Source organism: Juglans microcarpa x Juglans regia, chromosome 8D (genome assembly GCF_004785595.1).
Source record: "Juglans microcarpa x Juglans regia isolate MS1-56 chromosome 8D, Jm3101_v1.0, whole genome shotgun sequence".
NCBI classification, from domain to species: Eukaryota; Viridiplantae; Streptophyta; class Magnoliopsida; order Fagales; family Juglandaceae; genus Juglans; species Juglans microcarpa x Juglans regia.
This window is the reverse complement of record NC_054608.1, coordinates 34,838,333-34,863,814: the sequence shown is the minus strand read 5'-3', so window position 1 is coordinate 34,863,814 and position 25,482 is coordinate 34,838,333. Positions and strand designations below refer to the sequence as shown.

The 25,482-nt window shown below is 35.7% G+C and overlaps 1 protein-coding gene across 1 annotated transcript; it reads right to left on the bottom strand.

Annotated features, from left to right (window-relative positions):
• Positions 1-18,745: 18,745 nt before the first annotated feature.
• On the bottom strand, positions 18,746-21,181 carry LOC121243155 (class V chitinase-like). Its single transcript, XM_041141223.1, has 2 exons — positions 20,006-21,181; positions 18,746-19,073 (listed from the first exon to the last, which is right to left on the bottom strand). The coding sequence occupies exons 1-2, from the start codon at positions 21,105-21,107 to the stop codon at positions 19,036-19,038; spliced, it is 1,140 nt and encodes a 379-aa protein (XP_040997157.1). The 5' UTR covers positions 21,108-21,181; the 3' UTR covers positions 18,746-19,035.
• Between the last annotated feature and the right edge of the window lie 4,301 nt (positions 21,182-25,482).

Below are 25,482 nucleotides of genomic sequence, written 5' to 3'. Positions count from 1 at the left end.
CTTTAAATTTCTTGCAAGTCATTAGTATTTTTTCCTGTCACTTAAGAATCCCATCAGTTCAAAACAAATTGGCTTACCAAATAAATTATGCTACAAAACAAAATTGGTTTCTTTTACCTCAATTAATGTTTATGACATATAGAGTTTAATGGATTTTTTTTCTTGGTTTTTTCTTATTAGTGATTTCTTATTGGAATTCTATTTTTTGGATTAACAATTAACGGTTCATTTTAATGGATTATTTCTTATTAGTGATTTATGCATGGGTTTCCTATTTTTTGGATTAAGAATTAATGGGTCATTTTTGTAAATGGGTTATTTCTTATTAGTGATTTATGCATGGGTTTCCTATTTTGGATTTCCAATTATTGGATCCTTTTATTTCTTAGTAGTGCATGTTTTTTATAATGGGCTATGAGTACTTTTTAAATTGGCGTTTCTTTAAATGGGCTATATGTTTATATATTAGTAACTAAAATAGGGTGTTAAGTATCATTATTCCTAATTAGGAATCATGATTCTTTAAATGGGTCCTTCTCCCACAAATAACCAACTTCTCCCAACATTCTCAAATTTAATTCAAACAAACATCCAACTTCTCCATGCAACTTCTTACATAAATAACCAACTTGACAAAAATATTATTCACATAAACACAATGAAATCTAGTTCACATAAACAATCAAGTTCTCCAACTTTGTCACAAATAATAGTTATTCACAAATAACTAACATATCAGAAAAGGTTATGCACAAATGTCACAAAAATATTTTCCAAGTCACCCATTTGTGTAATCTTCAAACATATTGACACAAAACCAATGCATCATTCACATACAAGCTCTAACACCCCATTTGTGTAATCTTCGAATATTAAGACACAAATAGCCACAAGTAAAACCAACATTCAAATAGATTCATATATTAAGACTAATAACCACAAACCACAACTAAAACCAACATACAATCCCATATACTCCAAAAGATAATACCAAAACATACTAATATTACTACCATAACATACTAACCTTAATACCAAAATTGAGTGACATCTCCTGAATTGTTGGTGGGCGACGTTGGGCTTAGGTAAGATGGTAACGGTCTCAGATCGACATTGTTGCCTCTCTATTGAGGGAGGCTTAAGGATGCTTAGCCTTGAACGAACTAGGCGAAGAAGTGGACATCGTTTGTTACAAAAACACAAGCATGGTCGTTTCCAGTGGTGTGCCAAAGAGAAATAGGATGTGTATATGGTCCATGTAGGTGAGACGCCTAGCCTAGCCCAATCTTAGGCCCAATCCCCTTCGAAGTCTACCAAGTCCACCATCAAAATGCCACTATTTTGACCCCCTTAAAAAACCCTAGTCCCTTACTGTAACACCCTGTCCCCGAGAGTCCGGAGAGTTAACTCATGTTACCTAATAATAAACTCCAACACTACTAAATATACTTCCAAAAGCTCTAAATAAAACGTAAACACTTCCAATTTAAATAATCACACAAACTTATTTATCAAATTCTCGATACAGTAATCCAAAAAAAATATATCAACTTCTCTACAAGTCACTTAAACTCACATTTCAACATTATAAAGATAGACTCTAAATTTCCAACATTATAAAGAAATTTTGATTCAAATTAATTTCCTCAATATAATCAATTCTTCAAAATACCACGTTCTCAGAACACAATAAAATTTCTTAACAATAATCGCCAATACTCATCGAAACTTTCTATTCTTAATCCACTATTCTTAAGCCATCTCAACCAATACTTCACAGTCTTGATCCTCAGCTGAAATGTCCAAAATCAACTGAAAATATTGAAGATAAGGGAGTGAGTTATCAACAACTCAGTAAACAGAGAACATATACTAGTATGTAAACATGAGCATTTTCACAGAGTTCAGAATGTAGAAACAAAACATTTTAGTTTCAATATGCAAATCTCAAAAGTACATATTATCAGAAAATCAGAGCAATATTTCAAAACATTTCATATTCAGAAACCAACTTTTCATATTCAAAGACTCCTTTGGCACAACATGACTGAACATCTTCATCTTATCATGTCATATCAGAGCGTCATATCAAAACAGATACCATGTTTAACCCTCGTGGTAGGATTGTGCATTTTGCGAAAAGCCAAGCAAAACATAAATCACCATGAATATCAAAACGATTGCACTCAGAACAGAAATCCACTATTATATCTCGTGGTAGGGCTAGAGGTCACTATTATATCCCATGACAGGGCCAGTGGTCTCTATTGTATCCCATGACAAGGCCAGAGGTCACTATTATATCTCATGACTGGGTCAGAGGTCACTATTGTATCCAGTGACAGGGCCACATATCAGAGGAAAACAGAATCAGAATCACATGTCAGAATCAGGGTCAGAGTCCAAACAAAATCAGAAAGTCATGCCAAAGATTTTTCAGAGGCCACATCATATCAAAACAGAGTGTTGAAATTCAAATCAGTCTCACATAATGAAAACCAAAGTCGGAGCATCTTTCTAAATCAATGCACAATTTTTTGTATTCTCAAAATCGTTCTTTTCTCAGATTTCAAAGATAGCATGACAAAATTTAGCTCATGTCTAAACAATACATGTCAGAAAATATTTTTCCTTTTTCGTACAGATTTCATGAGTAATGCAAATAAATGACCGAGGTTGAAATTTTCCAAGTTTTCATTTCATCACAAAATATGCAAAATTTTTAGAAAGTCAACCTCGATCTCAATAATTTGTATAAAACCTAGCATAGGAATCCCGCTTACCTGTACTTCTTAACTTATTCAGAAATTCTCCACAATAGTATTGGACAATTGTCAATCGTCACCTATACAAAAAATTCATGAAACTTAAATCAATCTCTCGTGAACAGATAAATCTCATATTGCACCTGAAGTACCTATTTTAATTCCTCAATACTTAAAATTCTCTTAACTCTAAATATTATCACTTTCTAAATTCATAAATATCCACTTAAACGAATCCGTACCGAAGAGAATAATCGAATAAATATGATGATAAGTGAATACCGGTGTTTTTAAAATACTAAAGTACCCACAACGTATTATAGATTAATAGAATACTATGGCTACTTAAAATCCCATAAAATAAGGCCAATTTAAAAACGAGTTTAAATAGTTCAAATTAACAATATAATCATTTTTTACGTATAATAAAAACCAAGCCATTCATTAAAACACAACCAGTTAAACCATGCCCATTAAACTAAATCCACGTAACAATATATCTGAAAACATCATACTAAGGGGGCAACATGTAAAAACACTAAAAGAAAAGTTTGAGGTGTTTTGCGGAAAAATCAAAGACAAAAGGCCTAAAGGCATTTTCATAATTACTAGGAATATCATGACCATAAAGTTTAAAACTATATATTAGTATTTTCAAAGAGTGCAAAGTTTCTGCTTGTTTCTAAGAAAACATAAAACTCAACAAAAAGGAAAAGGAAACCAAAATAGAAGGAGGTGCGACGGAGGCTCACCATGAGGGAAAGAGGTCACGGCAGAGCTGGGCGAGAGAAGGGGCGTTGTCTTGACGATGGCACACTGAGAGAGAGAAATAGATCAGAGGGAGAAAGAGAGAGAGAGAGAGAGAGAGAGAGAGAGAGCAAATCTAAAAGAGGGAAGGCAGGCAATCAGAGGGGGAGAGGGGGAGAGAGAGAGAGAGAGAGAGAGAGAGAGAGAGAGAGAGAACGTGATCTGAGGGAGAGAGCCTGGGAGGTGCGGGCTGGAAGAAGAATGAGAAATCCGATAAATTTAAAACAATAGAACTAATATTTAAATAAATTAAAAATAATCCTTCAATTAAAAATACACTAAAATAGGGGGTATCACACTTTCCGCCCTTCCCCGTCCTCCATCCTTCCCTTTCTTTCTCCTTCTCTCTCCTCCTCCTCACCTTTTCCCTTCCAATCATCGTGACCAACAACACCTCTCTGTTTCCCAACCCCTCTTCTCCCGCTCATACTCTCTCTCTCTCTTTCCCATCTCTATCTCACTGTCTCTCTATTATGCAGCACGCCACTGTCGCTCCTCGCCGTGCGTTTTCCCCTCACAGCCAACTTGGTCTCACTTTTCATCCCTCAGATTTCTCTCTCTCTCTCTCTCTCCCCGTTTCATCGTCGTTCTAGCAATTACCACCGCCGTCCTCCACATCTCACTACCTCACATCACCGGTAGCACTTCTCTGCCCATATGTCTCTCTCTCTCTCTCTCTCTCTCTCTCTAAAAAAGAAGAAAAAACCCATTTGGGTTCAAAAACCCTAGCCACCACCACTATTCCAACATGCCACTTCATTTGCCGTCAGCCACAATTAGCCCTAGATCTCTGTCTTTGTAACACTCACCCTCTCTTACCTCAATCTGCATTTCCCACTGTATCACTATTAGGGTGATTATGTCTATTTATTCATTTTGCTGCATTGTTGTGTGTTCTTGTATTAACTGTTGTTCGCATGTACGGCTAGGCACTTGTTGGAAGGGAACGTGCAGACTTGAACCATTCAGAGCTGTCGAAATCAGTGGGTGAAGTGCACAGGACGTGGAGCACGGGACTAGCAGCAGACTCACATGGAAAAGGACTCGTTTCAGCTGGTCGAATTTGCATTGCAGTACATGGGGATTGGATTATTCCTCTGAGTGGGGGTGAACTGGCATGGAGAGGAGGTGCCCAGTTTTTCTTTGGTGCGAAATTGTTTTGGACAGGGGCATTTTTTTTATCTTTTACGCAGCAGTTTTCGTTTAGAGTTTTTTTTTAGCCTCTTCAACGTTTTTTTTTTTTTTTGGATATCTTTTTCTAGAGCATTTTTTTCATTCTCGGTAGTTTAGCATCTTCATATTTTTCTTGGGCAGCATTTTCGTATGGAGCAGTTTTTTCGTTTGGAGTAGTAGCATTTTATTCTTCAGCAGTTTCTGTTTAGAGAGAAACCAGAGATGTTGGGTTTTAATTTTTTTGGGCATTTTGCTAATCTAGAGATGATAGACTAGATTTTTAGCTTGGGATTCAAGGAGTAACCCATGACTGTTTGGGGTTGGATTTTCTTAAATGTTTTATTATTTTGATGATTAACATGTTGGATTATATTTCAATTTGCATCTAGAAATGATTGAAGTTCTTTGTTCTTGGTTTAGCTCAGTTGTAGACGTAAAGGCACAATTGATACTTGAACAAGTAACAAGACTTTGATGGTTTTCTTTCACTATTTTACAGTTGTTATATAATTTGTCAAGTAGTTTTATTAGGCTAAAAATTGTGATTTATTGCTATATTATCCAACCATGATTTCTAGGAATGAGATAATGGTTGAGAGAAGATGAAAAGAGAAATAAATCCATCACTAAATCAATGGGCGAAAATTGCATCCCAAGTGTTTGTTTTATTGTTTCTTACAAGTTTAAGTCAATTTCTATACAATTCCTTTAAACCTCTTGATTCTTAGTAAATTTAGAAACATAGATTCACATTTATTTTCAGTTTTACTCGTACTTGAACTTCTAGAATAGCCAACAATTTCACTCTTAATTCAGTCCACACTCCCTTAGTAAATAACCCCCAATTTGGTGTCGATATAGTTAGTAGTCAACCTTTGAAATTTATTTATCATTTCTTACTTTTTTTGTTCATTGCTAGATCTTTTAGTTTAGTGATTTCTTATCCTTTCGAAATTTCTTATCACCATAAACGGTAATATGTTGTCTTGTGAATATGAAATGTTTGTTTAATTCCCTTTGTCCTTGTGAATTCGATCTTGGGATTTACCCTTGTATTACTTTGACAGCTTCTACGCTTGGAAGTCAAAATTAAAAGCTGATCAAGTTTTTGGCATCGTTGCCAGGGACAATTGGCGTTTTAAGAAGCATTCTTTTTTGTTAATGCTGTGAACCTCTTCACAGTTTGGGTGACATCTAATTTCTTTTATTTTCTTTGATTTTTTTTTATTTTTTTTATATTTGTTGCTGTTTTTCTGCTCTTGTTTCTATGACTGGTTGGACTTCTAGACCAAACATCTCGGTTGGTTAGGACATAATCACTAGCATCCATTAACTCTGCATCCTTTTCTCTTGAATCATCATCTAACACTCATAGCGACATAGTTGAAAATGAGCATCCTAATAAAGACATGGTAAATCAGGACAGCACACTTAGAGATTATTTACAACCTGTCAGAACTAGCACACCCTCATGCATAATCCAACCTGTGAATGTAAACAACTTTAATTTCAAACCGGGAATGATCTCATTGATTCCACATTTTCATGGCATGGAATCTGAGAACCCTTACCTTCATATCAAAGAGTTTGAAGAGGTTTGTTCTACATTCATTGATCAAACCTGCACTGAGGAGATTCTTAGACTAAAGTTGTCTCCATTTTCCTTGAAAGATAAAGCAAAAACATGGTTAATTGTATTGAGGCCAAGATCCATTGGAACATGGCAAGAAATGCAAGCTGAATTTTTGAAAAAGTTTTTCCCAATGCATCAAACTAATGCTTTAAAGAGACAAATCATGAATTTTGCTCAAAAGGAAGGAGAAACTTTTTACCAAACTTGGGAAAGGTTCAAAGATCTTTTAAATGCTTGTCCACACCATGGTTACGAGGATTGGCGCAACATTATTTTTTTTTATGAAGTCTTGATGCCTAAGATGCGACAATTTGTCGAAACCATGTGTAATGGAGAGTTTTTTAACAAACGACCGGGAGAGGCTTTTGCTTATTTCGATTACTTGGCTGAAAACGCTCAATCATGGGACACTTCTTGTGTTTATGATCGAACTAAACCTTTGAGGACCTCGAGTGGGGGGGTAAATATGTTTTGAATGGGGAGGACGATTTGCAAGCCAAATTTGCCTTATTGTCGAAAAAATTAGAGGCAATTGAGTTAAAGAAAGTGCATGAAATTCAGGGTATTCCAAAACAAGAAAAATGTACCATTTGTGAGGATGCTAGCCATGCAACATCTAAGTGCCCTACTATTCCAGCCTTTAAGGAAGTCTTGTTTGATGCTTCTCACCTACGGTACCGTTTTATGGTAACGCAGATTTTGATGCAGAGGAGGACGAGGGTGAGCCTGAGGATTCGGCTCCGCCAGAGGAGTGATGATGATCACTCATATTCTGGTTTGAGATTTGTATATATTTTTATTTGGGATGATTATATAACTTTTTAAAGATCATTTGTTTTGAATATTTGTATTTAAAATTCTAGTACTTAGTAGACTTATGTATATTATCCGCTGCATTGTTTATTGTACATTGTTGCATATGCACATACTTGACACTATCGTTGGGATGTGTGACCGTGTTGTCACCATCCTGGCATCTCGATTCCCGTATTTTTTTTGTACGTGGGAGTCGGGACGTCACATATTTAAGGTGTTCGATTTTGTAGACTTTATGATTGGATTTTGAGGTTTAAGGATTTTAGATCCAACAAGCTTACTTTGTGGACTATATAGGAGACAATATTTTTAAGATTTAAGGTTTAGATTTTTGTGGTTTAGATTCTAAAGATGTATGGGAATTTAGAGCAATGTCGGGTTTACAATTATAGATGGTAGGAAGGACTATATGAGTTGGTTAAAGATATGGTTAAGAATGGGTAAAACAAGTCAAGATTTTATTGATTCATTTATTTATCTCTGACTTGTTTTATATATTTTAACTGGTATTTATATTTTATTTATACATATTTTGTTTTCTTCCCTTAGAACGTTTAACCGAGTTTAAGATCTCAAGATGGCTGCTCGTCGTCGAGTAAGAAACTTGGAAGATTTGAATGAAAACAACAATGAGAAGGGCTGCACATTTGAGCAATTTAATAGCGCTCACCCGCCCACCGTTGATGGAAGAGGCGATTCCAATGCAACTAATGATTGGATTTAGGACATCAAAGAGATATTCAGTGTTTTGGAGTGCACCGATCAACAAAAAGTTCAATTTGCAGCTTTTAAATTGATCGAAGAAGTTAATAGATGGTGAAACTCTGAGAAAGCCATCAGAGAAGCTGATAGAACTGGAGTAGTGAGCTGGCCTCACTTTAAGCAAAACTTCTTCGATCGCTTCTTTCCGAAAGCAGACCGAGAAGCTAGAGCCCGAGAGTTTACTAACTTAGTGCAGGGTACTATGACGGTGCACCAGTATGCGGCCAGATTTGTTGAACTATCACGCCTCGCCTCATATTTGATTCCCGATGAGGAGAAGAAAACCCAGAGGTTTGAAGAGGGTTTAAATCACAGGATCTACGAAAGGGTTATGGTTTTACAAATTCAAAACTTTTCAGACCTGGTACATAAAGCGATGTTAGTGGAGCAAAATATTAAGAGAAGCGCTGAGTTGCAAGAACAGAGAAAGAGAGCTACTCCACATGGATGCTCTAGTATGGATCAAGGGCTATGGACGAAGAAGAAAGAAGGTAGCAACTCAGGCCAGAGACAGGTGCAGGACAATCAACGGAATAACTCTTGCAAGTCATGTAGCGAAGTACACCTTGGGGATTGCAAAAGGAAAACTAGACGATGTTTTTGATGTGAGAAGCATAGCCACCTCGTCAGAGATTGTCCAAGGCAACCAAATGGGAGCATGAACCCCAACCCACCTCAGAGGACTGATTTGGTGGCACGAGGCAAGAACCAACACAACGTAGTATAGGCCCGAATTCAACTCAATACAGATTGCACAGCGGAAATGTGTTTAGCCCATTGGAAGTAGCAACAGTTAGATAAGCAAATTTCAAGGACAAAATTTTAAGGGGGAGAGGATGTGATACCATATATTTTAGTGTATTTTAATTGAAGGATTATTTTTAACTAATTTAAATATTGGTTCTCTTATTTTAAATTAATCGGATCTCTCGTTAGTTTATTTCGATGATTTTTAATTTGTGAAAATTATTTTGATATGCTTTCTTAATATTAATTATTATTTTTCATTTAAATTGCTCTTTAATTTAAATTAGTTGTTTGTGGGCTTTAAAATTATTGTGTTGTTGGATTTTTATTATTATTTATTTTAGCTGCATTTAAATTATTTTATCTATCTTATTGTTTTGAAATTCTTTTCGTTGGATCAATTTTGTGACTCAAGTTGTGAAGATTGTACCTCATTTTTTTCCCTCACTTTTTCTTTTCCCCTTTTTCTTTCTCCTCATCTCTTTTTTCCTTATTTTCCTTTCTCTTCTCTTTCCTTGTGCATTTTCCTCTTGCGCGCGTGACAACCCCCTCTCCCCCCGTCCGTTTGCTTCGTCAGCCCCAAGCGCCACCGTGCGCCGTCTGTGGTAATCACCGCCCATCCAATTTTCTTCCCTTCTGACCGACGACCACACCCTTTGTTTCCAGCTCCTCCCTCACTGCTGTTAGCCTCCACCATCGGCCACCATATTTTCACCACAGTACCAGCGGCCTCCTAGCTACCTAACCCACCCTTCCTCAGCCTCGATCCACCATCGGTAAAGCCCATCCATCTTAATTTTCGATTTGAGCTTTTTGGCCTCCAACCGTCACCTACACTGCCACCCACAGCCAACTACCTCCACCATTAGTTTCATAAACACATCTAAGCCCTTCCCTAGTAATCTTAAGTCTTTGTTTATCCCCGTTCAAAATCTAGCATTTTGAGACCCACGACCATAGTGCATTTTGTACTGTTGTGTGGCTGTGCTGCCATCTCTTATACCTCCGTGATCCTTCGGAAATTATATTGTAGCATTGTAAGTATTTTTCCCAAAGAACTTTGAGTTTTAAATGTAGTTTTGCACTAACTCATATTTACTGTGAAATGGTTGGTTGTGCCGGACTGAGTCTGAGGAGTAAGGGAGTTGGTTGGATTGGATAATGGAGTTGTTTGTGTGATTGGTTTATGCTGAGATTTATTGGCTGTTTCAGGTTTAAATATTGGTATTTTGAGTCCGAAGTTGGTTATGGTGGATATTGATGATTTTAGGAAGTAATGATATATTTTGAGATTATGAGAATTTTAGGTTTTGAGGAATTAAAATAGGTTATTTTAGAAGCTTAGGCTTAAATATCGAAATACATGATTAATTGAAATGTAACACCCCGTATTTTAAACTATTTTTAATTGAAGGGTTATTTTTATTAATTTAAATATTAGTTCTCTTGTTTTAAATTTATTAGACTTTTAGTTAGTTTATTTTTATGATTTTTAATTTGTGAAAATTATTTTGATATGCTTTCTTAATATTAATTATTGTTATGCATTTAAATTGCTCTTTATTTTATATTAGTTCATTGTTAGATTTAATTATTTTATTCTCATTTAATCACTATGTTTAAATTATTTTATTTAACTTGTTGTTTTGAAATCTTTTTCGTTGGATCATTTTTGTGACCCAAGATGTGAGGATTGGACCTCATTTCTTTTCCTCTCTTTTTTGTTTTCCTCTTTTTCTTTTCTTTTTCTTTTCTTTTCTTTTCTCCCCATTTCTTTACTCCTCTCTTTCTTCTCTCCCGCGCGATTTTCCTTTCTCTCCCTCCTTCGTTGCGTCGTCCTCCACCCACTACCGCCATGCGCCGTCGTGGTCTTCACCGCCCCTCCCATTCTCTTTCTCTCTGGTCAATGACCACCCCCCTCCATTCCCAGCCCCTCTCGGGCTGCCATTCTCCTCCACGCCCGGCTTCAAGCCGCAGCCACCATTTGTTCCAGTGCCGCTATTGTAACGCCATTGGCCGCCATTTCTTCACCACATCACCGGCCACCTCCTAGCAACCTAACCCACCCAAGCTCAGCCCCGATCCGCCACCTTTGAAGCTCCTCTAGCTCATTTTCTGATTTGTACTTTTTGGACTTTAACCACCGTCCACGCCGCCACCCACGGCCAACCACCACCACTATTAGCTTCACTGACATCCCTAACCCATTCCCTAGTAATCTCAAGTTTTCGTTTGTCCCCATTCAAAATCTTGCATTTTGAGACCCACTGTCTTAGTGCATTTTGCACTGTTACGTTGCTGTGCCGCCACTTTTAGCATCTCCGTGGTCCTTCGAAAATTATAATATAGCGCCGTAAGTATTTTTCCAAAGAATTTTTGTGATTTAAATGTATTTTTGTACTAACCCATTTTTATTATGATCTAGTTGGTTGTGCCAGACTGAGTCCGAGGAGTAAGGGAGTCGGTTGGATTGGTCGATGGATTTGTTTGTGTGATTGGATTATGCTGGGATTTGTTGTCCGTTGGATATTTGTGTCGTGTCATGTACATTTCATAATTCCACGCATGTTCATGTTTGTAAATGAAAACTGAGTTTTCACATAATTGCATACATGTTCATGTGTATATTTGAAAATTGAGTTTTCATGTGAGAAATGGTTTTGGGTGCATGTGTATCACGACCCCAAGCCGAGATGGGGCCTTATCTCGGTGGAGCTCCCTGGTCACTCGAGAGCGGATTATACTGAGTGACTTCCTCTGGGTTGTTGCTGGGCGACAATGGAATCGGACGGGATGATAACGCTCTCGTGCTGACTCCGTGGCCCCTCTGCTGGCAGGAGTTAGAGGATGCTTGGTCACGTACGCGCTGGGCGCAGAACTGGGCATCGCTCGTTAAGAAGTCACTTGCACGGTCGTTACCCTTGGTGTTACGAAGGGAGCCAGAAAGTACAGATGATCCCTAGGGGAGATCATGGTGCATACGGTTAAAATGGATTAATGGGTTATTTTTTGAAAAAATTGCTTGTGTTGGATAAATGGATTTTATGTAAATCATTTTCTGGAAAAATGATGGATTATTGTTTTGGGCCATGTTCTGGGAAAATGGCAGGAAAATGTCTTATGGATATGTTTTGGGCCAAAATGAGATTTTGGCGTGCATTGGAAAATATTCATTTTCGGGAAAAATAATGTTTTGGGCATATTGCATATTTCATCATATGCATGCATTATTGTTAATTGCATTAATGCATTTCTATTCTCGAGGGTTGTTTGGATTATACTTACCTGTAGTACCGTTTTATGGTAACGCAGATGATGTTGAGGTTGAGCCTGAGCCTGAGGATTCGGCTCCGCCAGAGGAATGATATAGGATCACTCGTTTATATTTTTGGACATTGTATTATATTTTTCCGGATAACTGTATAACTCTTTTTAAACGTTTTACTTATGTAAATTTGTTTTAAAAAATTTTGGTACTTAGTTGATTTACTTAAATCATCCGTTGCATTGTTTATTGTACATTGTTGCATTTACACACACTTGGCACTATCGTTGGGATGCGTGACCGTCTTGTCGTCATCCAGGTATCTCGATTCCTGTGTTCCTGTACATGGGAGTCGGGGTTGCCACATGAAAACTTACGAAAATTACGTGATTATTTTTATAGGTGACGATTTATAGTTGACTCGACATTTTTTAAGAAAATTTTGAAAAGCTAAGAAATCCAGGTAAGCGGAATTCCTATGCTAGATTATGCATCAATTAAAATGAACTGAGGTCAATTTTGGAAAATATGCATGTTTTGTTATGAAAAGAAATTTGAAATGACCTCAGTTATTTGTTCTGCATGACTCATGAAATTCTGTATAAGAATAACAATTCTGCTAGGGTCAGTCGGCCCTTGCAAGCAGTGTGCAGTTAGCCCGACGTGGTAATGCCACGTCAATTAAAAAAAAGAAAAAAAGAAAAGAAAAACCAGAACAAGAAATGCGGGAAAATGCTACTGGCTTCTTCTTCAAGTTTCCTTTTCTTCCATTCTTTCGAGAAGCTCTGGGTTTTGATGGAAAAAACTTCGTTGTTGTTGCTTGGATTATTGAAAGAAAGTGGGAAAAAAATGGAAAAAAGGCTAAGTAGTCGCGTAGGGGGTAAGCATCATCTGCGTTTGGTCTTCGGTGTCATTGTCTGTAAACAAACCGGTAAGAAATCACGGTGGGTCTTCGTCTTCTTCTTCACAGTGCTCTACTGTGTGGGTCTTCATCTGCTTCTTCACCGTGTGGTAAGAAATCATAGTTTGTGTTGTGCTTTGAATGTATTGGATGAATTTCTCTGTTTTGAATCTATTGTTTGAAGCTCTGTTTTGAAGCTTTCTTTTTCAATTGAAAGTGAGGTTTTTTTTTTCAACGGTTAAAGAAATTCCCTAAAAATGGGTTTCGGTTTCTCACAATTGTTTAGTGATGAATGTGGGTGTTGTTCTTATGTTGTAAGATTAGGAAATAAGTCGACAACCCACGAGTTTCCTTTCCCATTCACAGATCCCCTTGCAACTGTGGACTTTATGTTCATCCCTCTCACATTGTTTTCTTATTGTAGCAGTGCACCCCAGAAAGTATGTTGGCTTGACCGGAAACCATTCCTATTGCAGCTGAAAAAATGATGCATTCATTTTTTTTTTTTATAGCTGTCAATATAACTTTTTAGAGAAAATTACAATTTTTATAACCTCGATTTTTCAAGTTGAAAATTACACTTTTTATAACCTCGATTATAATGTTCAAAGGGTTACACTTGAAGATGAAAGCTTTTGGCCTTGTAAGGAATAAGTGCACAGAGAGTTGAATTCCTTCAGTTCTGCTGCTGCAAGTTTGGCTGATATAGATCTTGAAACAGAATTCAAGGAAATGCAAAGAATTCTAGGGGATGTTGTTTTTCTAGTTCTGGAACAGACCTTGATTTAGAGTGCTTGGTGTTAACTAGGAAATTCTTTTGTAACTGATTCTTTCGGAAGCTAGAATGTGCAATTCACAAGTTGAAAATTATTATTATGATTCTGTCATGTTCTTGCTCAGATGAAATTGAAATGGTAAGGTCGTCTCATAAAGCCAAAAAAGAAAAAAGAAGAAGAGTACAGATGCTACAACAAACTTCGAACTCCAAGCTTTTCATTTCCAGGTTTTTAAATTCACACTTTGAAATTGTAGCCCATTGACAATTTCCCTTATCATGCAGTCTTGGATGATGTCTTGTGTGTATATTTATATTGGCTGAAGAATGTTAATTGCTGACAGCATTTTGTGTTGGATGCAGTTTGTCAATTTTTTGGTATGCAGTTTGTCAGCATGGGTAAAAGGGGATGCTGCAAAAATATGGTTGAATTTTAATTTCTGCAAATTGTTTTTGAAACTTTATGGATTTAGATGAATTTTAAACTGTAGGAATATTGTCTACTAAGGTTGTGCTGCTTAGAACATGTTGAATCTGCAATGGAGAGTAGCTGCAATGGAGAGTAGCCACACTTTGAGCAAATGCATTTATGTTAAATTGTATAATGTGATTTAGCTTCATTCCCAAATTGGCCAGAATAGAAGTGGGAGAACAAATGCATTTATATTTAATTGTATAATGTAATTTAACCAGTATGTACAAGTATGTGGGTGTTTCATTTAATTGAAAAATTTGTAAATTTGGAAGAATAGATTGCAATAGAAAGTAGAAACTACAAATATGAGACTTATCTTATGGCATTTGTCTGGATTTTTGTATGTTAGTGCAGTAGATTTCATTTGTATGTCAAATTTGAGGGCCATTCAATTACAAGTTGCAACAAGCAGCACGGCAAAGTGGCATTCTAGCTAATTAGTGATTCACTTGTCTAACTTGAGCACCTTTCATAAGCTCAAATTTCTTACAATCATCATGGAGAAAGAAAATCCATCCTCTAGGAAAAGTAGTGAAATCTGAAATAATATAATATAAAGAGTTCCAGACATTTTAATATTAAAACAAATAATCTAAATATTTAAACTCTACAAACATTTTAATTATACAAATATAATTGCAAGCTAAAAAGATTAACAAACCTCAAATCCAACTATTACATTGCACTCACTAAACAGATAAATAACTTTTAACACTTAAACTACATATTCAGATTAAGTTGTAACATAAAACCACTACCAAGTCACTAAGTAACAACAAACAACAACTACAAAAGCCCAATACACCCGGAGTAGCGTGCGTGAACGCCTTATTTCAGCTTCTTGCTCAAGAAGTACCAACTCCTTCTTCAGAACCTCCTCATTTCTACTTGAAATACTTTTAATATGGTAATCCCTGATCATTTTATACATAAGGGTTAGTGTTAGATTTATAGCAAAGGGTTGACCCAAAGTACGTATAGCAAAGGATGAAGAAGACAGGGATGATGACAACATTCTAACATGAACCATAATCACAATGAAAAGACACATGTATCAAAAGACACACATATTCAACAAAAATATCATAACCTCAATATGGAAAATTAAATCCTAGTGAAACATACTCAGACCATAACTCATAATAATTTCTAAGAAGGATTTTAAAATTATTAGAAAAATTAGAAACTAGTGGTAAGACTTTCCATGATGGTAATTATACCTAACTGGTATAAGGAGGAAAAGCTAAACACTGAGCTTAAGATGCATTCCAACAGATGGCAAGCTGAAACACTCTCCTCATTGGTGTTCGCTTATTTTTTAAATCACCTCAACATTGCCTATAGTTTTAAGATGATATGCAATTGTGATACCAAGCTCTACTTAAAACTTTTTTTGTTTAAGTTTGATATAAAGGTCTTTAAGCTCTATTAGTAATATCAGACGGTTTTTTTTTTTTTTTAAGTGTTAGCGATATCAGACTTCTTCCAAATAATGATCTAGAATTGTAAAATCTTCAGAACTCCTAAGCAGCTTGTTGATTATCAATGCCAATATAAAGTTATAAACCTCTTACCACAAAGCCTAATCAACCCCGTAATTAAGGCTCAACAAACTCTAAATACAAATGTTGAAATATGGGCTTTGGATCATTCTATTTGATTAATGAATAAGCCCAAAAAGGATTCTAACTGAGTAATCACAAGTTCCCTTGCCTAGAGGTAACCTTCAACCATCCCAATATGGACTCTCCTAGATTCTAGTCCACTTATTAGACCCCAAACAGACGCACAAACAGAGAAGAAACAATAAGATACTATAATTTACACAAAGATAAGTGCCAAGAGTTTAGGAACAAAATAAATAAAGAAGAATTTTGTGTCTCTCAGGTTCGAACAAGGCATATCCAAAACCAAAACTTTAATTGACAAACCCAGAAGCCAGAGGTGCTAGGGGCTAAGCCACTTTGCACCTCCCAGTCTAAACTTAAAATCTGTAATATGGATAGAAAAAATTAATATACACAAGAACTTGAATGAATACTTCAATAATGTCCTGCTCATGTAATAAAAAAAATAAAAATAAAAAACACAAATTACATCATAGTCGAAGAAATGCTATTACCTAACAATTACCAAACAAAGAAATGCTATTACCTAAAATTACCAAACAAAGAAATGCAAGATATATGGAAACTCATACTTTTCACTTTGAAGAAATGCTTGCCTTTGATTACCAGAGTCCTTGATCACTTTCTTCTAGGGTTAGGGTTTGGGATCTATACCTTAAGAAGGGTTAACGGCGACAACGAAGGGAGACTGTGTGGGAAGAAGAAGATGAAGACAAAGTGAGGATGACGAAGGGAGGGAGGCTATGAGGGAGATGAAACTGAGAGAAGGAGATTTCAGAGGCGGCTCCGTGTGGATTGTCTCAGACTTTCATCCCGACACTGAGGGAGGGAGGGCGGTGGCTTCCAACTACAGAGGCTTCGAGGGACTCTTCGAGGGAGGGAGGCTTCGATGGAAGGAAATGGAAACTCAGAGAGGGAGGGAGGGAGGGAGGGAGGGGACTACGGGTTTGAGGGAGGATTCGAAATGGAAACTTAGAGAGGAAATGGAAATTGTTCAAAACGGTGCGTTTGTTATTTTGACACATCAGCGACGCTTACACTATACAACTGCATCTAGAGTTTTTCTAAGAATAAAGAACTTTTTGGCATGACTGGTGTAGACATGAGCTTATTTTTGACATTCTGTTATTGAACTCAGAAAAATATGAGTGGATATGAAAATTGATAATTTTTATGTGACATGAAAGTATTCTGAATCTGTTTTGGATAATATGAAATGATGTGATTTTGTTCAGTACTCTATTTTGGAATGATTTGGCATATGAAAAACCTTTGTCATAATGTTCTGAGTTTGCTCTGACTCTGGTTTTGATTCTATTCTGACTCTGATATCTGATTCTGTTCTGACTCTGGTTCTGATTTTGTTCTGACTCTGACTCTGATTTTGTTTTGCTCTGATATGTGGCCTTGTCACGAGATATAATAGTGACCTCTGGCCCTATCACGGGATATAATAGTGGATTTCTGTTCTGAGTGCAATCGCTTTTATATTCATGGTGATTTATGTTCTACTTAGCTTTCCGCAGAATGCACAACCCTACCACGGGGGTTAAACATGGCTTCTGTTCTGATATGACATGATAAGATGAAGATGTTCAATCATGTTGTGCCAAAAGAGTCTATGAATATGAAAAGTTGGTTTCTGAATATGAAATGTTTGAAATATTGCTCTGATTTTCTGATAATATATACTTTTAAGATTTCGATATTGAAACTAAAATGCTTAGTTTCTGCATTCTGAACTCTGTGAAAATGCTCATGTTTACATACTAGTATATGTTCTCTACTTACTGATATGCTGATAACTCACCCCCTTATCTCCAATATTTTCAAATGATTTTGGATATTTTAGCTGAGATCAAGACTATGAAGCATTAAGTGTGATGACTTAAGGATAGTGGATTAAGAATAGAAAGTGTCGATGTGCATTGGGGATTTTTGTTAAGAAATTTCATTTTCTTCTAATGATGTGACATTTTGAAGAATTGATTATATTGAGGATTTGATAAATGAGTTTGTGTGATTATTTAAATTGGAAGTGTTTACGTTTGATTTGGAGCTTTTGAAAGTTTATTAGTAGTGTTGGAGTTGATTATTAAGTAACATGAGTTAACTCTCCAGACCTTTAGAGACGGGGTGTTACAGAGGATCAACTTTGTCAATCTGCTGGATGTTTTATTTATTTGTTAAAATATTAATTAAGAATATATCTGTGTGATTGATCATCTCTCGGGAGTATAAACTTTGCTGACGCTTGTAGACGTCGATACAATAAACTACCTCGGTTGGGGGGTGCCTATTTTGGTGCTGACAAAATAACTACCCAATTATTGGCATTTGTAAACGTCGATAACAGTTTTCAAAATGCCAATACCAAAATAATTTACCGGTTCTTATAGACGTCAGTAAAATAAAGAATGATTATCGGCATTTGTAAGCGTCGGTAACACTATCTACAAAACGCAAGCGCCAAAATAAGTTACCAACGTTTGTAGACATCAGTAAAATAAAAATGACTACCGACATTTGTAAGCGCCAGCAACACAGTCCACAAAACGTCGGGGAGGAATTAGTCGACTGCCGGCATTTGAAAACATCAACAACATTATAATCAAAACGCCGATAACCAAAACTGGTATGGTGGCGTTTACATAAACGCCGGAAAATAATATTCCCGACCCTTAAGTGCTGGCGCTTGGGTTATGTCGATAAACAAACGCCAGTAAAAGCATTATAGGCGTTTATGGTAAAATTGTCGGCGTTTATAGGATGCCGGCAAACTATCATTTTTTTTGTAGTGAAATTTAGTTCATCGCTAAAAAATTCCATCCCTAAAACTAAAATTTGTTGTAGTGTCTTGCATGGTGGATGGAATATAAGAAGGGATCTAAAACAAAAAATTTAATAGCACAAAAGATTAATCTAAAAAAAAGGACAATGAGCGAATTTCTTTAAAAAAAAAAAAAAAAAAAACTAAGACACCAACCATAAGGCGAACTATAGTAATACACGCTTCTATAATAATAATAATATAATTATTACACAACGTAGGTACACAGCATGATAGCCAGCTAGCCATTGGCCTTATTGTTGATAATACAAGCAGCTTATTATAATATGTTACATGATATTGTAAGTACAGAACGTACGTACATATCTGACATCATTGGCCTTAATTTATATTGGTAATACAAACATGACCTCTACATATTAATTTGTAACAAACACACCATATCTGATTGCTAGCTGACCATGCTGTTGATTATTCTTCCCATGCAATACATGCCTTTACGGATTATTATTCGCATCATCCCATGCCTTGGAAGCTACGAAAAGAAAGAGAAATTATGTTCATTAGAATTAAATAGAAAATAAAATTTTCAGAAAAGAGAGCTAGCTAGCACATTCATGCGGACAGTAGAAAATTCAAGCATTAATTAATTAATATATATCATCATGTTATAATGCTGTACGTAGGCGTTTATAATTAATGATATATGTAGGACTTATAAGTTATAATATTAGATAGAGATCACTCATCATGTATTAGGTAATTGGAAACCTGCTAGTATAATTGTGATATCTGCAGGTTTGCTTAATGAAATACCAATCATTTTTTAATATATCTATTATATATAGCTGATGTGGAAATTAAGCTTAATTCTATAGCAGCGTGATAGCGCAACTGATTCCTCTGTATTCTTGCACAACGGCTCACAAAAATGTATTCTTGCACAACAGAAAAGGCAAAAGTCATGTGAGGCCACCTCATAAAGCTACCGAAGAAGACCATAGAACCTTCTAGAAACATTCTGAAAATTTGTTCTTACTCTGTCTATAAATACTATTCAAGCACCGAGTGCTATTGTAAGGAAAAATCATCCTCTGTTATCAACTCTGAAATAGTATTTGTTCATTGAGGCATTTCAACAAATGACTTGCATTCACAGAGTTTTACTATTTCTCAGCACAGCGATATACTGTTGAGTATGTAAAAAATAGGATTTATAAATAAATTTTCTTAATTCTAAAAGCATTTATAATTATGATTGGCTAAGAAATACGAGCCGGATATACTGAGGTACTGATCACTTTTTTATTTTATACGAGATTGTAAAATTATTTTTTCACCAAAGTAAATGTAACGACGTGTCATATTTGGCCGCAATAATTTATAAGTTTTACTTGAATGAAACCATCACGTAAACTTAGCAGCTAGTACTCATAAAAATATTATTGAAGCCATGCTGCTGATTACCTGCATTTGAGAGAGTCCATTGGTCGTCATCGGCGGCCAGATGCCAAGCAATGTAACCGCGCAAGTTTTTTCCCCTAGACGCCTCACCAACCTTAGTAGCGATGCTATAAGCATCGTCATAACCAATCCAACTAGTCTCGTGACGCCAGTAGGAGGCACCATACGCGTCATCATTCACGCGACGGCCTGCATTAATGTTGATATAGTGCGCCTTGATATTTCTGAACTCTAAGCTGGAGCCTTCATTTGCTGGATTAGCGTCTGCAAAGAAGTCATGTTGACGGTTGTCTGCCAGAGTCCATTCATAGCCAAAAAATGGAAGGCCGAGGACCAACTTATTGTTCTCAATTTTTACAGTATTAGGACCAATTCCATTAATCCAGTTATCAATGCTTGCACTTCCACACCTCAAGTTCATGTTTGCAGGATTACGCCACGCATGAACTGGTCCAGTATGCTGGGGTGAGTTGGAGGGAATATAGAAGTCAATGGCCAGTACGTTGATCCAGTCCAAGTTGTCTGAAAGATCCTGAATGGGATAACTGAATATTGGATTTGGGTCTGCAAGATCAGGAATGACCCGGCGGTCAAAGACCGCTGCAGTTAGAAGCAACTTTGTTTTTGTTTCCTTGGCGTCCTCGTCCAGGGCTTCTCGCCACCTAGCAAGGAGTCGGCCAAGAAGGGCCGACAGCTGGTCGGGATTAATATTATTGGGGGCCCTCGGGTACAGCCAGCAGAGGTCCAGGCCATCGTAATTGAACGTCTTGGCAAGTTTTATGGAGTCATCTATGAATCTTTTATGCCTATTTCGATCGCTAACAACGTAGGCAATGTCATCAGAACGGCCTTTACCACCGATGGATAAAAGGGCTTTCGACTTAGAGTTTTGATCATGGACGGCCTTGGGGAAGGTTTCGAATTTTTTCCCGACGTTGCCAGGAGGGAAAACGATCACGCTCTGCTCGGTATCAGCAAACCCATCACGATTGACCAGGGCAAAACCAGCATAGAGATGATTGAAGAGGCCGCCATTTATAGTTCCATCGAACTCGCGGTTGCCGGCCAATGCAGGAATCCAGTATCCGGCTTTCACGCCAGGCATTGGATGAAATTAATTAAGGAGGGTTCTTTTTTGTTGTTGTTGCTGGCCTTGGTGGTACTGGCAGTAGTACTGGTGGTTGCATATATGCTATCTATACCTCTAGACATATTTATACCCTTTTCACTTAATCCCATATAAAATAAAACAAGGCATATTAATTAATTCACAACCCCCAACCACCACCATTAATTACTTCGAGCTGGGACGTACAGACATTTTTTTTCTATAAATTATTTAGACCAAGAGGATTAATATGCATTTTGTTGATGTGACGTCATGCTTCCACGTATGGATAACGTGGATGGGGCAGAATTTTTAAGTATGCATTTGAATTATCATTCAGCAACATTGCTGTAGATCATGACGGATCGAGGATTTAGATTCTATATAGTATATAGGAGGAAAATTTTATATACTACACTATTATTTTATTTTTATCTCATTATATAAAATGTGATACATTTATTACTATTAAATAATCTTTTATTATATAAAATAAGGATATAGTCATGTATAATATTACTCTACATAGAATATTCACATTATATATATAAACAGAATAATCGAATAGAGATATTAATATTAAATATTTAAAATATTCAAATCTCTTTAATTTTGTTTTAAAAAAAATCATTTGTTGCCGTTGTTAAATCTGAACCACGAAAATGAGGCCCTTTTGTTGGTGTGGCGACCGAATTAAATAACCCAGGGATGCTGCTCATCATGATCCCACACCACATATTGGTTATGGAAAAAATGAAATAAAAATAAATATATCATATGATCATGTTTGGTGTGTGAAATGCTAACTAAAATTATTCTGAATCAATTTACTAATCAATTGGCCTGGACGGATATCTAATTTGAGTAGTCTAGGCTACCGCCCAGCATTGATTGCTGGGCATGCTGCCTAGTATAAATTTATCTTCTCATATTTTTTAATTTTTTAATTTATAATTTTTTATTATTTTAAAATGTTTTTTTAAAATATAAAAAAAATATCAATACACTAATAGTTACTTCCTTAACTATTAAGTAAAGAAAAAATTAAAAATAAAATATAGGAGGTGTCAAATAGCATTTTCCATCTAATTGAGCTAATTAGTAGTAAATAAATAAAAATATGAACAATGCATTAACAATAACTAAAAAAATTATATATTCTGTGCAAACCCCTAAACAGACCCAAGAATCTATCCGCGGTTCTCTTATTACATATTACCCCTTAAAGAAATGGAGCTGCATGGAGCAGCTTTCTTTCTCCAGACGCATTTGTATGTTTGTTTCTTTCCTTTTCTATTTTCTCTTCGACATTTATGATCTAGATCTAATGTTTCTCTTATGCCAAGAACTTGATGGTTTGGTGGCATATAGTCCAATTTTCTAAAACAAAATTGGGTTCGAAAGCCCCCACCCCCGACCCTTCGTATAAAAAAAATGTTTCTCTTATGCAATTATATTTTTTTTATTGCACCTCATCATGTGTGAATGATACCTAGAAAATCAAACAGTTAATAAATCCATGGCAAATCCTTAACGTGAAAATTAGAGCCCAAATCATGATCAACAAGAGGTTATCCGTTATCTTAGGATTGTAAATAAATAATTAGTTGGCAACCCAAAATTGGTTTAATAAAACTCGAGTTTTACTCAATTAATTTATTAATCATTAAAATTATTGAAAAAGTTAGAATATATAATATAAAGAATTTATTATGTCAAAATTAAATATATAGTTCGTAAACAAGCAGCTTGAACTCTCAGCTTGTATACAAAAAATGGCTGTTCCTAAATATAAAATATAAGTTGAACTCTCAATTATAATTCGCTTAAATTCAAACTTGTTCCCAGTCTTGCTATCTCAATACATAGAGTCGCCATCATTCACGTGATGCACACTTTGTGGCACTGTCAAACCATCAATACAACAGCCACGGATTATTCATGCATGCCTCTATATATAATTAATGTTGACACATGATGTCGTATTTATCTAAACGTTTTCATATACTAAAATTAGTATAGGCTTTATAATAGAGATACATGATAAAGTGGTTTAAAAATAGTCCAGATCATTTAATGCATTTATAATTGTGGGGAATTATACCTTCGATTGAGTTTGTCAATTTGTAACTTTCTTATTTAAAGCTGATCTTCCTCCCTTCAACGTGAACGATGCATTCTGTTTATGTAGCGCATTATAAGGTAATAATTAAAACAACGTAATGCACTTAAAATTAGGGATGAAGAGTAGCATTAATATTCTTGCTACTCAAAAGAACATGCTTTTTTAAATCACCGAAAGTAGTTTAAAGGTATTCATTTAAAAAACTATAAAAGATAATTGAATAATTAAATAGAAGATGTTTGGGACTCGAGATAAATTCATTGGCCGTTTGTACGGAATCAGAAAACTTTTTAATATTACTGTTCATAGATAATGCATAAATAAAAATAAGAACAATACATTAACTATAATGAAAAAAATCATAGAATTTGCGCAAAACCCGGAACAGATCCGAGAACAAAAATATTATATATATATATATATTATATATAAAATTATAATTTGTGCAAAAATTATAATATTATAAGGCCCATTAAAAAAAATGATATTTGCAGTTGTAGGGTATGCAAGTGTCGTGCAATTAATCTTTTTAAAAAAATGAGTAAATATGATACTCATATAAAAAATAATAATTTATTAATAATGGACCTCAATCTTTTTTAAAATGATTGTGCAGCGGAACTCTATGACTTTACCTAGCATTATTCTTAAACAAATGAAGCAGATTGTAGGGGCTTTCTTTCTCTAGACTCTCCCGTATGTTTTTTAAATTCTCTTCAACATTTATCTAGATTTATATTTTTCGCAAGCAATTTTCTTTTATTGAACCTCATTTGTTAACGACACCTTGAAAATCCAAACCGTTAATAAATCCAAATTCTTAACGTGCTAATTATTAGAGTCCAAATCATTGATAAGTGAAAATCAACAACACGTACAAGAGGTTATCTTACGATTGTAAATAAATAAGGCTACTCAATAAATCGCTTGAGATTGATTTAATCAAACTCGAGTTTAAGTCCAATTCATTTATTAATCATTCAAATTATAGATAAAGTTAGAATATATAATACCAAGAACTTATTATGTCAAAATTAAATAATTCGTAAACAAGTTTGAACTCACTTGTATAAAAAAAAATTATTGCTAAATATAAATTATAACTTCACAATAAACTCGGAATATGTGGTATTTATTTAAGTTAGAATATATTTTATAATTGATGTCCATTGATTTATATAATAAATTAAATATAATAAAAAAAAATCATATTATCAAAGAGTAATATTACGTACAGTCGTAGAGTACGTAAACGCCACACAATCATTTTAGAAAAGAAGAAAATTCACTATTTAAAAATTAGCTTTTTTATGTAAATACCATCTTTAATCACTTTTAAAAAAAATTATATGATACTTATATACTCTACCATAATAAATATCATTTTTCTCTATGAAACATTGAGCTGCATGATGATCTATATTTATTTGAGAAAGAGCTTTTCATTATTTCATATATCGATGATTATAGACGGCATCTCAACCATTGCAGTACTTGGGGTTGAGCAGCGGCAACCTATCCTTGTCATTTAATGCTACCAACCGACCTTGAGCTGCATGATAATTGTAAGGCCCAGTTTTAATTTTCTTGGTGAAGCCCGGATCGCGCGTGGGGGCCCAGCCCCTTTCATTTTAAGTGGGCAAACGACACCGTTTTAGGAGGGGTAAGTTTCTTCTTCCTTTTCTTTTCCCTCCCCCGATCCCTTCTTTCCCTCTTTCGGTTTCTTTTTCCTCTGTTTTGCCCCCGTGTCTCTCCTTCCCGTAACCCACTCACCTTCCCGAATCCCTCTCTTCTCTTTGTTGAGTTTGTTTTGTGGTTCCGAATCCCGAGCCCTAAATTTCCTCCATTTTCCTTTTCCCTCACTTTCAATTTTTCTCTCATAGTCGATGTCTCTCTCTCGCGTCCCGCTATTTCTGTAGTTGGTGTTCTCTCTTCAGACTCGGCTCTTCTCTCCCTCTTGCGCAGTGTTTCGTCTTCAGGTATATCCCTCTCTCTCTCTCATTTTACACCTTGTTTCCGAAACTGAGGGCCCTCATTGTCAGCATTTCTCTCTTTCTCTCCAGTGCAGTTTTTCTTTTGTTTGCTGTGTAACTGTTGTGCTGCTTGTTCGTTAATCCCTGAAGCCTTGTAACCATCGAAGCCACCACTGGAGACACTTTTATTCACCGGTAACCCATTCTTTTTCTCTGTTTCTCTCGCCCGCACACACACATTCACCTCAATTAATTTTTTTCACTCCAATGAAAT

Coding starts and splice junctions, on each gene's coding strand:
- LOC121243155 (XM_041141223.1), bottom strand. CDS start 21,107: ATGCCTGGCGTGAAAGCCGGATACTGGATTCCTGCATTGGCCGGCAAC. Junction 19,074..20,005: donor ATGGACTCTCTCAAATGCAG/GTAATCAGCAGC, acceptor TTCTTTTCGTAG/CTTCCAAGGCATGGGATGAT.